Source organism: Mesocricetus auratus, unplaced genomic scaffold (genome assembly GCF_017639785.1).
Source record: "Mesocricetus auratus isolate SY011 unplaced genomic scaffold, BCM_Maur_2.0 Super-Scaffold_100022, whole genome shotgun sequence".
Classification (NCBI taxonomy): domain Eukaryota; kingdom Metazoa; phylum Chordata; class Mammalia; order Rodentia; family Cricetidae; genus Mesocricetus; species Mesocricetus auratus.
The window spans coordinates 37,634,010-37,648,578 of NW_024429203.1; the positions used below are offsets into that span (position 1 = coordinate 37,634,010).

At 44.0% G+C, this 14,569-nt stretch overlaps 2 protein-coding genes across 3 annotated transcripts in view; one reads left to right on the forward strand and one right to left on the reverse strand.

Moving 5' to 3' along the window:
• Positions 1 to 12,254, forward strand: part of Adpgk (ADP dependent glucokinase) — a 17,113-nt gene extending 4,859 nt beyond the window's left edge. Inside the window, exons 2-7 of one of the 2 annotated variants that reach the window (XM_005069630.4) lie at positions 679 to 904; positions 1,642 to 1,704; positions 6,089 to 6,209; positions 8,929 to 9,125; positions 9,677 to 9,775; positions 10,784 to 12,254. In XM_005069630.4, the coding sequence (XP_005069687.2) occupies positions 679 to 904; positions 1,642 to 1,704; positions 6,089 to 6,209; positions 8,929 to 9,125; positions 9,677 to 9,775; positions 10,784 to 11,335 (1,258 nt within the window). In that variant the 3' untranslated portion in view covers positions 11,336 to 12,254. The remainder of the gene's footprint in view (positions 1 to 678; positions 905 to 1,641; positions 1,705 to 6,088; positions 6,210 to 8,928; positions 9,126 to 9,676; positions 9,776 to 10,783) is intronic. The other variant, XM_005069631.4, reaches the window with a different exon arrangement.
• The window catches only part of Bbs4 (Bardet-Biedl syndrome 4), a 42,891-nt gene continuing 38,949 nt past the window's right edge, over positions 10,628 to 14,569 (reverse strand). The window contains exon 17 of the mRNA XM_040730234.1: positions 10,628 to 12,417. The gene's annotated coding sequence lies outside the window, so the exon portion shown is untranslated. The remainder of the gene's footprint in view (positions 12,418 to 14,569) is intronic.

Sequence of the window (14,569 nt, forward strand, 5' to 3'; positions counted from 1 at the left end):
AGTTGATGAAACTTTACAATTTCATACAACCAACCAGGTGATGCTGTACTGATTTCTCACCAGCCCTTTGAAGTGCATGGACCACTTCTGTGAACTGACCTGCTTACAAGGGCACAGGCCTGCCCAAGTCTTCCAAGCCATACTCAATTTTAGATGCAGCTTCAACTCAGAGTATTTGGTGGTTAGTGCCTTCTGTCCAGTGTCCTTTTGTCTTTGGAGGAAAGTGTCTGTTAGCTGCCTTTTGACAAGAGTTTTGTTTTACCTTAAAGCTTACATTAATTTATTAAATCTTTACTGTAAGTTAACTTGTGTTGTTGCCATTGTATAAGCAAGGAAACAGATTCAAAAATTAAAGTGACTTGCATTCCGACAGCGTAGCTCTACAGCATCTTTTCGTAAATGCATTTTTATTACCATGATATTGTTCTGAGTGCTGAGTATCTGTCTTCTCAGTTTGTAACTGGCAATACAGTTTGCCAGACTTAAAAAGAGTTCCAATATATGTGCAGATAAAATCATTCCTTAGATATATGATGTTTGCTTTATTGCCCTGGCATCAAGTCCATGCCAGCTGTTTGCTCTGTGAATGAATGCAGTTCTCCAAAGCTGGTCTCTAAAGCTAAATGCAGAGTTGCTGCCCCCATGCCTCAGCTTCTTTCCTCTTCTGTCTCCTTCCAGAGTCAATGCCTGTGTGGATGTGGTGATCTCTGGCGTGAAGCTTTTGCAGGCACTTGGTCTCAGTCCCAGGAGTGGAAGAGATCATGCTGTTCTGCACTCAAGAAGTGATCTGGAAGAAGCCTTTGTCTACTTCATGGGAAAGGGAGCCGCTGCTGAACGCTTCTTCAGTGATAAAGAAACCTTCCATGATATCGCCCAGACTGCGTCTGAGTTCCCTGGAGCCCAGGTCTGCCCCACTCAAGAGCGCTACAGACTGTGTTGTGGGTAGGGGAGAGCCTTTTTTACATGGTCTTAGAAGCAGCTTTCTTTTCCAGTGTACACCAAGATGGTGGTCCAATTCTGTGGGTTTTGCCCTTTTTGTAAAATTTTGTGTTGGGTGTGCCACTAATTCTATGATTTTTACTCAGATTTCTGTTCTGGGTCATTCAGAACACCCTCCCCACCTTTTTTGTTACCAGGCTAAACGTTTGGAAACATTTCTATTCCTAGTTTAGGTTATAATTTATTTCTTTCCATTTATTTGAGTGTCTGTTTTTACTTTTTCTTATTTATGTATTTATTTATTTTTGGTTTTTTGAAACAGGGTTTCTCTGTGTAGCTTTGGAGCCTGTCCTGGGACTTGCTTTGTAGACTAGGATGGCTTTGAACTCACAGTGATCCTGCCTCTACCTCCCAAGTGCTGGGATTAAAGGTGTTCCTGGCACGTTTTATTTTTCTTAAATAAATTTAGTTATTTAATTTACATCCTGGCCACAGTTTCCCTCTTCTCCTTGCTTGTTTCTCTGTGTAGCTTTGTAGACCAGGCTGACCTCGAACTCACAGAGATCCACCTGCCTCTGCCTCCCCAATGCTGGGATTGAAGGCATGCGCCACCACCACCTGGCTATATTTTTTAAGCGTAGAAATGATTAAGCTTGGGTTCTATACTTGTTTGAATGCTGATAATGTTGAACTGTCTTACAGCACTATGTAGGAGGAAATGCAGCTTTAATTGGACAGAGGTTTGCCGCCAACACAGACTTAAAGGTAGGTCACATTTCCAAATTAAAACATGTCTTTCAACTAGTGTTTCCTCAATGTTAAGAGCAAGAGTGAGTCTTGATTCCTTAATTCAGTCTGTGATTCTTCCTGGGCATCTGGTTAGAAAGCAGTATTGTGTTAGGGGATAATAGTAGTAACTAATGCTATTTGGGTACTTACCATGTGTAGATTGATTCTTCAGCAGTCATAGCTAGTTAATTCTGCTGTTGATGGGATATGGGAGGCCTAGAGACATTCACACTAATACAGATGCAGACTCAAATTCTGTCTAGACAGCCTGACCTAAAAGCCCATGCTCCTATGAATACATAATGGCTAAAAGCCTGTGAACTCTGGAGACAGGCGGAGGGTTAATACGAGTGATAAGAGAAAATGGAATTGGCTGTGTTAGTGAGCCTGAATCCAAAGTGCTAAAACATGGGAGCTGTCAGGTGTGGTGACTCCAGAGACAGGCAAGTAAGTTGAGGTGTGTCTTCAAGTCTTAAACCGTTTGATGTTGTAGGTTTGGTGGTACACATCTGCAGTCCCAGAAAAGTCCCAAATTCTGGGCCAGGTTGGAGTATATAATAAAACTCTGCCTCAAAAAAAAAAAACTCTCAAATAAATAAATATTAATTATTTGCATGTGATATGTGTAAAGTATTGGGATAGATGTAAAGGGAGAAGCCGGCATGGAAGTGGTTGCTATTGTACTGTAAAACAAAGTTTGGATTAGAGCTTCCAAAAGAGAAAAGAATGTATCTATCCAAAACCAAAATGATAAGCAGATTAATAAAAATTATTTCAGTATAGTAGCAATAAGCACCAACTGGCCTCCCCATTCCACTCATTGCCAAAGAAAACTACTTAGTTAGATGCTGTTTTAACCTTTCTTTTTTTTTTTTTTTTTTTTTTTTTTTTTGGTTTTTCGAGACTGGGTTTCTCTGTATTGTTTTGGAGCCTGTCCTAGAACTCACTTGGTAGACCAGGCTTGGTCTCGAAGTCACAGAGATCCACGTGCCTCTGCGTCCCGAGTGCTGGGATTAAAGGCGTGCACCACCACCATCCAGCTGTTTTAACCTTTCTCTCCTGAGGCCAGTGTTTGTTCTGTCTTTGGAGAAGGTGGCCAAGGGCCAGTCTGATTGGAAGACGTTATACTAAACAAACCTAGCCTTGAGAGGAGAAAAGACCCATATGGCACTTGCTCTGTCCTTACAACAGTCTAATTATGATTTTTATAATTAAGAAGTTCCAAGAGGCTAAGTAGAGTTTCCAAGGTTACCTAAGCCAGAAAATGGCAGAGCTGCTATTCAAAAGCTACACTTTGGAGTGTCTACCTTTCTATACTGCTCTCTCAGGAATTCAGTTTAACTTGTCCAAATGCATCCCAATATGGACTAGGTATTACCTGAGAACTAGCAGAAATTAAGAACTAGGTCTTCCAGAGGTGGTGATAAGAGCTAACACTTGTATAGTTCTTACTATAACCCAGGCACTGTTCAAAGTACTACTCACATACAGACATACTCAGTTATGTAGTCCTCACAGTGCCTAAGGGAAGCCCTCCTTTTATTATCTCCCTTGGAGGTAGGAAAGTGAGGTACACAGAAGTCAAAATAGTTCATTGCTTATTGTTAATAGACCCAGTTTGAACCCAATGAAGTCTAGCTGCAGAACTGTTTGTTAGACGTGCAACAGTGAAAGGGAAGTCAGGTAGCAGACCAGTGCCTTTAACAGACATGTGCATGCATATGCACGTGTGCAGCCAGGCTCTTAACCCCTAAGCCGTCGTTCCAGGCATTCCCCCTTTTAAATATTGGCTTGTCCTTTCTGAAATAATAATATGCCATTTATTTGCTTGTTTGTTTTTGAGACATAGTTTCTCTGTAGCTCTGACTGTTCTGGAACTTGGGTAGACCAGGCTGGTCTTGAACTCAGATCCGCTACCCTTTGCCTCCCAAGTGCTAGGATTAAAGGTGTGTGCCACCATGCCTGGCTTCTTTTTTTTTTTTAAATATGTTGCTGGGCCTGTCAACTACACCTCATTTTCCAGGGCTAAAACAAATTTGCATCTTTGGGATAAACTTTTTAGTTTATAATACACTACTCTTTTGGGTTCCCTTTACTAAAACTTTGTTTAAAATATTTGTGTCAGTTTCCATGGGGAGATACTGATTTGTGTTTTTCTTATAATGTCTGATTTTGCTATGAAGATAATAATGGCATTCTGTAGTAGAATGAGTTGAGATTATTTCCTTCGCCTCAAGGTTTTTTTGATTTTTTTTTTTCCCGAGACAAGGGTTCTCTATGTGTATAGCTCTGGATTTCTTGGAACTTGCTCTGTAGACCAGACTGGGCTCTAACTCACAGACGTCTGCCTGCCTCTGCCTCCCAAGTGCTTGGATTAAATGCGTGCACCACCACTTCCGGGTGAGGTTTTTGTTTGTTTTGTTTTTTTTTTTTTTTTAATTCCTTGGGGTGTGGGATGCTGGGGAATGCACATACACCCCATGCCACGATTCACTTCTGGAGGTCAGAAGATGCGTCTTCAGAGTTGGGTCTTCCTCCCACCATATGGATTCTAGGGATCAAATTAGGCACCAGACTTGGCAACAAGTATCGTAACTGCTGAGTCATTTTGCCTACCCCACTTAAAAGGGGGTTATATGAATTTTGATATTTCTTATACTTTCCTAAATGTTTGTAGAATTCACCATGTTCTGGGTCTTTTAATCGGCTATGACTCTAGAGTTAGCATTTCCATTGTTCTTTGTTCCTGTTTTCGATCCGTATTTCTACCTCTTCTTGTTGCTGTTTTGCCTGAAGGACTTCCTTTTATTAATAATACTTCCTTTGTTGGGGATCTGCTACTGAATCATAAATTCTTTTAGATTTTGAACATCTGGAAGCCCTTTCACAGTGAGATGTATTTGTAGGACTGAACAGGTTCATTCATGCTTCACATGGATCACTGTACTTTGCCTAGTGTCCAAGTGCTTTGAAACCATCATTTCCTATTTTAACCTTTTTGTTGTTGTTGTTGTTGTTTTAGCATGTGGCTCTTACTCTCTTGGAAGTGAAACTGTAGGCTAGAATTAGGGGAAGGAAATAAAGTGGCAGGACGTAGAATTTTCAGAACTGACAGGAGGCTCATGGCAAAGTAGAGAGCAGGGAGGGAGATGTGTTTTTACCCAGAAGCTGAAGAGTCTGTGTACAAAACGGAATACAAATATGGAGCTCATTTGCCAGTGAGGATGGCTTTGAAGTGTGTGAGTAGGGTGCACCGATCTGAACCAGCGTTAGGGATTTCCCCCCCAAATCCTGCTTCATGTTTTGAGTCTGTTAGCCTGGCCTTGAGGGCTGTGACAGAAGCTGTGGTTCAGCTGAGATGGAAAGGGCTTCTAGAGGTAACAGTCGGGGGGAGGGAAGGAGCCCAGGTTCAGGGTGAATAAAAAGGGTTTGGAAAAGTTGCAGAGCATAACTCCTAAGCTTGAAAGGCTGTGTGAGAGTATGCAATCTCACAGGTTAAGTCACTGGTCATTGCAATCTGGCAAAAAGAAGTAGCCCTCTTCCTGTACTGTATAAAAATTCAAACAAGTATTTATTTATTATCTGACAGTTTTGAGCAAACACTCCACGTCTCTCTGTCTGTCTGCACACTTTAAAAAGACTAGGAGCTTCACCAGTAATTCTTGCCATTCCAGCCACCCAGAAGGTTAAGACAGGCAGAGGGTGAATTTGAGGCCTGTCTGGGCTACATAGCTAGCGTATACCATCTCTGGAAAAGAAAGAAACACACCTATTCCACCCCTGAGAATATAGGGTGTGTGTATAAACTGTGTTAAAACAAAAATTTACTTTCTCAATTTTAGAGGCTCAAAGGTCCAAAATGAAGGACTCATGGAGGTGTTAAGGTTCCCTTTGCTGACTTGTGAATGGCCAGCTGTGTTCCAGTTTAGCCTTGGGTGGTGGTGTACAGATCTTTTTCTCCTAGTTCTGTCTGACCTTATTTAATCTTCATTCTCATAAAGGCTCTAGCTCCAACAGCATCATATTGGGATTAGGCCTTCAATGTCTGGACTTGAAGAAGACACATACATTCTGTAACTGAGTATGGGCCACAGAAGTTGAATAGATATTGAATAACTAGGACTTTGTCATTCTCCATTTTCTAGGTACACTGTGGTCATACTCTTAGAGACCTGAGCCCTAGCAATGAAGAGTTCCTGTGCTACAACCTCCAAAACAGGAACTTTTGAAATTCAACTGGATTCTGATAGCTTGCTAAATAAACAGAATTGGCTCAAACACTCCTGGGATGCTGTTTGGATTCTGCAGGATAGGAACTGATCTTCTGGGAGACTAACTTGATGTTCCTTATTGTCTCTAGGTTCTTCTTTGTGGTCCAATTGGTCCAAAGCTGCATGAACTTCTTGATGACAATGTGTTTGTTCCACCAGAGTCACTGCAGGAAGTGGATGAGTTCCACCTCATTTTAGAGTACCTGGCAGGTAAGGAATGCAGGGGTGTGGATGGTAGAGTACATGAGTGCTGATGGGAGGATGGGAAGAGGGCTAAGGAGTGCAGGGTGACTGTGCCAGAAGTCCTTGTCAATTAGCAAGCTCCTGTACCAAAGATGTCCCAGCCCACTGTCTAGGGAGCTGACATTAGCTGTTGTCTCCATGGAGGATGATAAGAGTGTAACAGTTTTGAAGACAGTGCTCCCGTCTGCAGACTATACTGGATGAGCCTAGGGAAAGAGGCTGCAGGAGAGATCTGTCTTGATTAAAAGTAAAAAATGTGTTCAGAACATGCTTATAATAACCAAGAGCCAAGAAGGACAACAAATGTTTGCTTAGCTCTTCTGTATTCTACCCAGGACTTTTCAGGCCCAGCCCTTCCAGGCTCTTGAAATTGATGCTGGGTCTCTGGCAAACTTTCATGGAACACTTCATTTTGTTTCTGGAGGGGAAATGTAGTGATAGTTATGTTTCTTTCTGTTACATAATATTCCAAAGTGACAAAAAAAATATTCCAAAGTGACCCATCTCAGTGGATTTTATGTTACAAGAATAGAGGTCTGATTCCTGGACAAATCTTTAATTCCTGGACACAACTGTGTATTTCTCTGTTATATCATTTCCTGTGCTCAAGAACTCTTTAGTTCCTGACTGGGCATCCACACAGACTAATGGGTGTCTTAAAACGGTACTTAATGTTCTTCAGTGAGTCACTTCCAAGTCAAACAGGGATCCTCATCTAGAGTAATTAACTGTCATGTGGGATACAAATATGTTTCTTGAAAAGTACCCCTTTATCCAAATACACAGAAGAGATTGGTTGTTCCCAGTTCTCTCTGGTACATACTAGAAACATCCAGGAACTTAATGGAGGGCAGGTCTAAACTTAGAAGCAGAATGTTTTAGTAGGAAATCGACATTTAATAATACCCAAGCTTTGAGTTGCTAAGTTCAGTTTCCCCAAATTGGACATAGGTGTGACTTTTTAGCACTAAACATGGTGCACGGATGAACCTGGGAGTGAACTGCTTCAGGACCACTGCCTGGCAGGTTTTGGATAGCTGACGTGTGTGTCAGAGCCCTGTCCCTGCCACTCCGTAGACAGCCATGCCTGTCCAAGCATTTTGCAGTCAATTTCTCATAGTGACTCGGGAGTAGACGCGGTACTGCTGTCTTGAGAAGAATCTCTGTCCTTGGCCTGATTAGCCTCCCATTTTTGTTCTTTGGATGCTAGGTTTATTTTCTTGAACAAAGCAATGGCCTTCAATTAACCTTATGTGATGTCTTACTGCCATAGGCTCCAGGTAGAGCCTGATGGCAGCAGCCCTTGACAACCTTAACAGAAGGAGTTCCTGGCTTTTCTGTAACCTAGATTAGTAAATTCCAGGAACACCTGTCACCTGTATTATTTCTTTTCTTTTTCTTCTCTCTTTCACCAGGGCACCCCAGAAAAATTCACTTTCAGGCTTGGTCTGGGAATCAATTGAGTCACTCCAGAGGTTTCACTGAGTTGATAAACTGAGAGAAGAAATTGCTGGTAGAAATTAACACAGAGTTTTGTGTAGATAGGAGCATTAGCTGCTATTACAGGCTAAGCTCCATCAGTCTCAGGCCACTCATTCAGTCCTTGTCTTGTGGAACCAGCAGCTCTCTATTATTCTCTCCTGTCTTCTTGATGAAGCCTTTGTACTTTTGCCTAACCATTCCCTGAAGAACTCAGTTGTTTTTAAAATGTGTGTGGCTCTTTTCCCTTAGGCTAAGCTGGATGGATGGTAGCAGTGTCCTGTGGAGAGTATGTTATTTTTACCATTGTGCAGTCTTGATTGCAGAAGTACTGATTTTTTTTTTTTTTTTTTTTGTCTTCATGGTCATTTAGCTCATCTGTCTGCTCTCCGATTCCCCTATTCTTTGCTAATTCACTCTTGTGGCTGTGGCAGGTGCACTGTAGAGAAGCAGGAGGGATGTGATGAGGGAAGCACAGGCATGCCCTCAGCTCAGGGGCTGATGGAGATGGAGACCTGAACAGGTCAGTGCAGTACTGTGCCAGGGCCTACAATAGGGCACATTAGTGGCCCTGCCAAGGAAGTAACCATATCTTTATGGGGGTGGGACAGGAGGACACATTTAGCAAAGAAGTAGCACTTTAACTTGCCACTGAACAGTCACTACTCCAAAGCAATTCTGCATAGAAATGGCTGGAACACCCAGATAGTCTAGACCACAAATTCAGAAACCTCCAGGGGGCAGCAGGAAGAGGTCTAGTCAGCTAGGCTCCAGCTTTCAGCCTGTATAGCTTCCACCTCAGTGAAAAGTGCTCAGGGTGCGGCCCTTGGGAGGGCAGCCTGGCCTGTCTGTTGGGTGTGCTGATATGCTATGTATGCTGTTACATTCTGTGTGCTCGTATGGGGCGGTCATGTGCTCTGTAGTTGTGACCCGTGCTTTTAGTTCAGCAGAGCTTTCTTGGAACTTAAGGAGAGCTAATGACCTTAAAAGGCACAGGGCTCACCTTGTTTCTGTTTCTTTATTAGATTTGGGTTTAGGTTTCGATTTATTTACTGCAGTCGTATCCTGGATGCAGTACCTGCTGACCTTACATCGCTGTAGGGGTCTGCTCGGAGCCAAGGCTCCTGTGAGGCCCTGCAAGTGTCCTGCAGCTGGGAGACTGAAAGCCTCTTCCTTTCTTCCCACTGTGTTGACTGGGATTTTCTAGGGGAGGAGTGGGGCCCGTTTAAAGCTCCCCATGCCAACCGGTTCATCTTCTCTCACGACCTCTCCAACGGGGCCATGAATATGCTGGAGGTGTTTGTGTCTAGCCTGGAGGAGTTCCAGCCTGACCTGGTGGTCCTCTCTGGATTGCACATGATGGAGGGACAAAGCAAGGAGCTCCAAAGGAAGAGACTCTTGGAGGTAATAGTTCTGTTACAGACCTACAGGTCTCAGCTGGTATTTTCTTTCAGGCTCCTGCCACTGAGCCTCTAGCTGATGCTGCCTTGTCTTAGGCTCTGCTCTGTCAAAGCAGTAGCAGGAGTAAGGCAACTGAAGACATCTTGCCTGAGCTGCTACATCCTGTGCTTAACTGAGTGTGGCTGCAAGCTGCAGGGTTTGTAGCTATGTCCTGTGTTTTCTGTACCATCTCACTTCACACTAGTTATGCTGTGATCGTGCAGGTTGTATACACTGGGACCAACTGCTCAGTTTAGGCCCCAGGAAAAGAAGACAGCATTAACATATGGGTGCTGTTCTGTGTCCTCAGATTCCAAATCCCTGGTTGCTCCCTGCAGCGTAGAGTTTTTCTATTGAGAATAGTAGCTATTGTCCAGAGAAGGTGGGGACCCACGCTACTTATGTTCTTAAGGATGCAAAGGGTGTTTTGAGTACATCCAGGCTTCTCAGGGCCTAATCTTGCCTTCCCTCCTGCCTGACTTCTATCCTTAATGACACTGCTGTCCTCTCTGCAGGTTGTGACCTCCATTTCTGACATCCCCACTGGCATTCCAATTCACCTAGAGCTGGCCAGTATGACTAACAGGGAACTCATGAGCAGCATTGTGCATCAGGTAACAACACAGGCCATTCACAGGCTGCCCTTGACCCTGAGGGCTAAAAAGCAAGTTCCTTTCTCCCATGAGACCAGACATCTAGGCTCTGTGAGGATTACTATCTGACATGTGAGTGCTGTATCACTCAGATCTGAGTACAGGGGAGCCAGAATGGAGCCAGGACTGTTGGGGATAATGTCTCCTACTGGGTTAGGACTGTGCCGGAATAACTGATGGGCCTGATTCTTCCTTTAAAGTGAGGATACTGAAGTGAAGAGTGTTGGGGTTTTTGTTTTTTCAAATTCCAGAGGCAAACTGAAAGCCCAACTCAGCTGCTTTCAATTAAACACAAACTTGAGGTGCACATGACTCCCTAGTGCTAGCTCTTTTAAGTCACTTCCCTTTAGATGGCAGGGATGGTTTGGGTAAGTCCTGGTGAGCCAGGCCTAAACACGTTTTTCACACCTCGGCTGGCATGTCAGCTTGGTTACTCATTAGCTTCATGAACTTAGGAAATATTTGAACCTATACCCAGAAAGTGTGAGAAGATGTGGAGTGAGAGCTCCCTCATCAAACTCTTCTGCTTCCTCCCAGATACCTGCCCTCAGGAATCTCATCAGTTTCATTTGTAGCTCCAGTGCTTTTCTATGCATTTGTAAGAAAACATGGAAGTATTATCAGGCAGGATGCCTGCTGACACCCATGAGCCAGCCCTCAGTGGTAAGAGATCTGATCTGTGTACAGAAGCAAAGGCACAGGAAAGAGCCTCCACAGTATGTCTTCTGCCCTTTTTACAGTAACACATACTAAGAATAGGTCTGGAGGGTGTTGAGGCAACGCTACAGTTTCCCAAGTGGTCATGAAGGTGGAGACAGTTAAAGATTTAATACATGAAACTAGTTTCAGAGACAGGGGCCATGGTAAGAAGAAAATGATGCCTGTCTGGCATTTAGTCATTGGCTGTATCCTAATACTCCAGGAGCTTTTTGTGTCCACCAAAAAGAGACCTGTCATTATTTTTGTTAGCAGGTCTTTCCCGCAGTGACTTCTCTCGGGCTGAATGAACAGGAGTTGCTGTTTCTCAGCCAGTCAGCATCTGGACCCCATGCTTCTCTCTCCTCCTGGGATGGTATTCCTGATGTGGGCATGGTCAGTGACATTCTCTTCTGGATCTTGAAAGAACATGGGAGGAGTAAAAGCAGATCCTCAGATCTCACCAGAATCCATTTCCACACACTGGTCTACCACATCCTGGCAACCGTGGATGGACACTGGGCCAACCAGCTTGCAGCTGTGGCTGCAGGAGCTCGTGTGGCTGGGACACAAGCCTGTGCCACTGAAACCATAGATGCCAGCCGCGTATCTCTAAGGGCACCTCAGGAGTTCATGACATCCCATTCGGAGCCCGGCTCCAAAATTGTACTAAACCCAAATAAGCCGGTGGTGGAATGGCACAGGGAGGGAGTAACCTTCCACTTCACACCTGTGTTGGTGTGTAAAGACCCTATTCGAACTGTCGGCCTTGGTGATGCCATTTCAGCTGAAGGCCTCTTCTATTCAGAAGCACACCCTCATTAGGAAGGCTGTAAGCAGTTTGTGTGAGGAATGAAAACCACCTATCTTAAGAATTCCAGGAAGAACATAGCTTGGAAAATAAGCTGTTGGTGTCAGAACAGTTCCTAGATCTAATTGGAAGACAGCCAAAGAAATCACAGCAGATTAAACTGTACAGATACATTCCAGCCTGTTGGCAATTACATAAAAACACTTCAGGTTTAATTGAAACTTATTTATGTACTAATGAAACTGGATTTTTTTAATGTTGTATTACAAAGGTTAAAACCTCCATTCCTGGGTCCCCAGTTGATGTACCATCATGTGTTACATGATACACTTTGGAGAGCTTGTCCAGCCACACAGAGCACTTCTCTCTTTGCCCTCTAAAGAAGGGCAGTCCCTTCCCACAAGCCTGACTGCTCATAAAGCAAGGAGAAGGCAGTCATGACAGCTTGCGCTCCTTGGGCAGAATCAAGCTGTCCATTCAGGGTTACAGTGACAATATTTGATGTGCATACCTTCTCAGCCTCCTGCTCTCAGACATAGGTCAGAGCAACAAGAACGGACAAAATAGTCCTCTGCTTTAATGGTTACCAACTGGAGATGCTTGGCCAGTCCTAAGATTCCTGATGACCCTAAACTTGCTCAGAAGGACCATGCCTTCCTGCCCCAGCTCTGTAGACAGGCTGGCTGGGCTCAGCCTCATTGCTCAGCCCTGGAAGAGTTCTCTGCAGAACCCTGGTACTTGTTCCTGCTGAGCCTTGAAGAGGTTTGCTTTACAACTGGAATGTGCTTCTGTGTAGAACACGTGTGCTTTGTGTTTGCTTTGACGCAGCCATCAAAGAGTTTGACCTCATAAGAGCCCCAAGATCATGAATAAATGTGTCATGTTGTATATTTTTTTAATAAATCAAGATTTCTGTGTGCTTTTAAAATCTAATTGATTTTCTTCTTACCTGACTCTGGAAGGATCTAGTAACTTGCATTGTCACTTGGCTGCTGAGGCATTTGTTCTTTGTTCCTGCCATTGGCAGTCCCCGAGCTGACCCAAGCAGTAGGTCTCTCAAGCTTAAAGTCTCAGAAGCTACTGCTGTGGAGCTACCCTGAAGATAAGCGGAAGTATAGCCATGTCAGAGAGCCAATAGCTTTCTAGTTCAAAATGCAAGGTGTGTGTGCAGTCGGAAGCTTGTCTGCCCAGGACAGGGGCCATCCACACCAGTCCCTGCAGCTGCTCGTGGAACCACAAACCTCTCCTCCCTGCTTCGGGTAAGAGGGAAAGTCTTATTTATTTTTAGAGAAAAGTAAAGCCTACATAATTATGAATCTTGAAATTGGAAGCAAACGTTTCACTAAGGATGTTGGTGGCTGCTGCTTAACCCTCTGCCTCCAAGGAAGCTCATTTAAAATTATTTTCCCTCTGTGAGTTAGAGACCAGCATGGTCTACAGAGTGAGTTCCAGGACAGTCAAGGCTACACAGAAAAACCCTGTCTCATAAACCCCCCCCCAAAAAAAAGAAAAAAAAAAGAAAATTAGTTTCCTGGGAGGCAGAAACAAGCAGATCTTTGCGTTTGAGGTCAGCCTGGTCTCAAAAAGTTTGTTTGATTTTTCTTTTTAGGTGGGGCTTACCTAAGTGCTGAGATTACAGGTGTGTACCACCATGGCTTCAGCCTATTAGGAAAGCTGAAGTGAAAAGAGTTAACTTTCTTAAAGCCATGACTTTGTAAACTCTCGTGTTCTTTTCCATAGTCTTCAAGTTACTTGTTCGGCTTCTGCCCCCTTGATGGGTGCTGCTGGTAATGGCAGTAAAGACTATAGTATAGACAGAAGTGTAGTGAGTATCTACCTAGGCCAGTAGTCTTTATGTTGGCTTCCCCTTGAGGGCCAGCTTTGGCACCAAGCTCCAGCCCTAGCCCCTCCAAGTGTTTGTCAGCAGATGGGCCTTGGGCATTAACAGATGCTAGATTCAGGAGGCTGGAGAGTGCAAACTGCAGTCATGAGGACCCACCCAGTTCAGATCCCAGCACCTACACTGTCATACTAAGTTTGTCTAAAGTTGACAGGTCAATTTTGTGGGGAGAGTAAAATGTACCAGAATGTATGTGAGAAGATATTAACTGTGTTGTATAGCATAAATGCACACAGACTTGACAGTCTGCAGAATGCCTTCCTGTGGAGGAGGCTAGGCCATAAAAGAGACTGGAGCCCATTCCATGAGGGTGTGGAGGTGGGTGAAACAGAACAGGTGGGGCAGTGGATGGCATCTGACTGAGGTTTCCACACAGGGTTAATTTTTGTTGTTTTTCTTTTTTGGTTTTTCAAGACAGGGTTTCTTTGTGTAGCTTTAGAGTCTGTCCTGGAACTCTGTATACTAGGCTGGCCTCAAACTCATAGAGATCCACCTGCCTCTGCTGGGATTAAAGGCACGTGCCACCACCACCTGGCTCCCACACAGTATAAGAGACAAAGGGTATGAACATCCCCTAGCCAGTAACAGAGGCTACCTAGAAACTGTGCACTCCCTGTTCCACTCACTTGAAACTGATTTAACCTGAGAAAAGCTGCAGCCTGCAGCACCACTAGACAAAAGGTAAGATGGCAGCTAGAAGCGGGTAACCCTTATCCATTCAATCCCGTATTTCATTCCCTTACTGTGGGGCCTGAGACAGGTAGACATCAGTAGGCATAATCCATATTCATGAAGGGTATTTGAGTTGGGGATTATTACTTGATAATGCCTTGGCTTAACCTCATTTACCTCAGCTGTAAAATGGAGCTATCCTGGTACCTTCCTCTCAGGGCTGTTGATAAGAGAGACAGATGCTCTGCATGTATTTAGCATAGTATGTAGCACATACTTTTAAGTTTAATAAATCACGAATTCTCACTAAGCTGAACAGGCAACCTCTGGGTCTAAGACCACTTTAAGTCATTTGGAAGCTGTTGTAACCCAGCTTTTTCTGGTTACGTTTTAGGTTAAAAATTTGTGATGATGATGCACATTTATCACTTGGTAAGTTTCAGCAAATGTGTGTCCATCACCAGCATGCCTGCTCCAAGTCATCCCATCCCTAACCCTGACCCCTATTTTATACTTCCAGAAACAAGCAGCTTGTTCCTAGGGGAGGCATTACCCTCTCTAAGGAGCAGGTTGGGGGGGGGGGAGGGGAAGGGAGACTGAGATTGGAATGTAAAAAAATAAATTAAAAATGTTTTTAAAAACTTGCCTGTTCTGGGTTTATCGGTGAAATATTCAC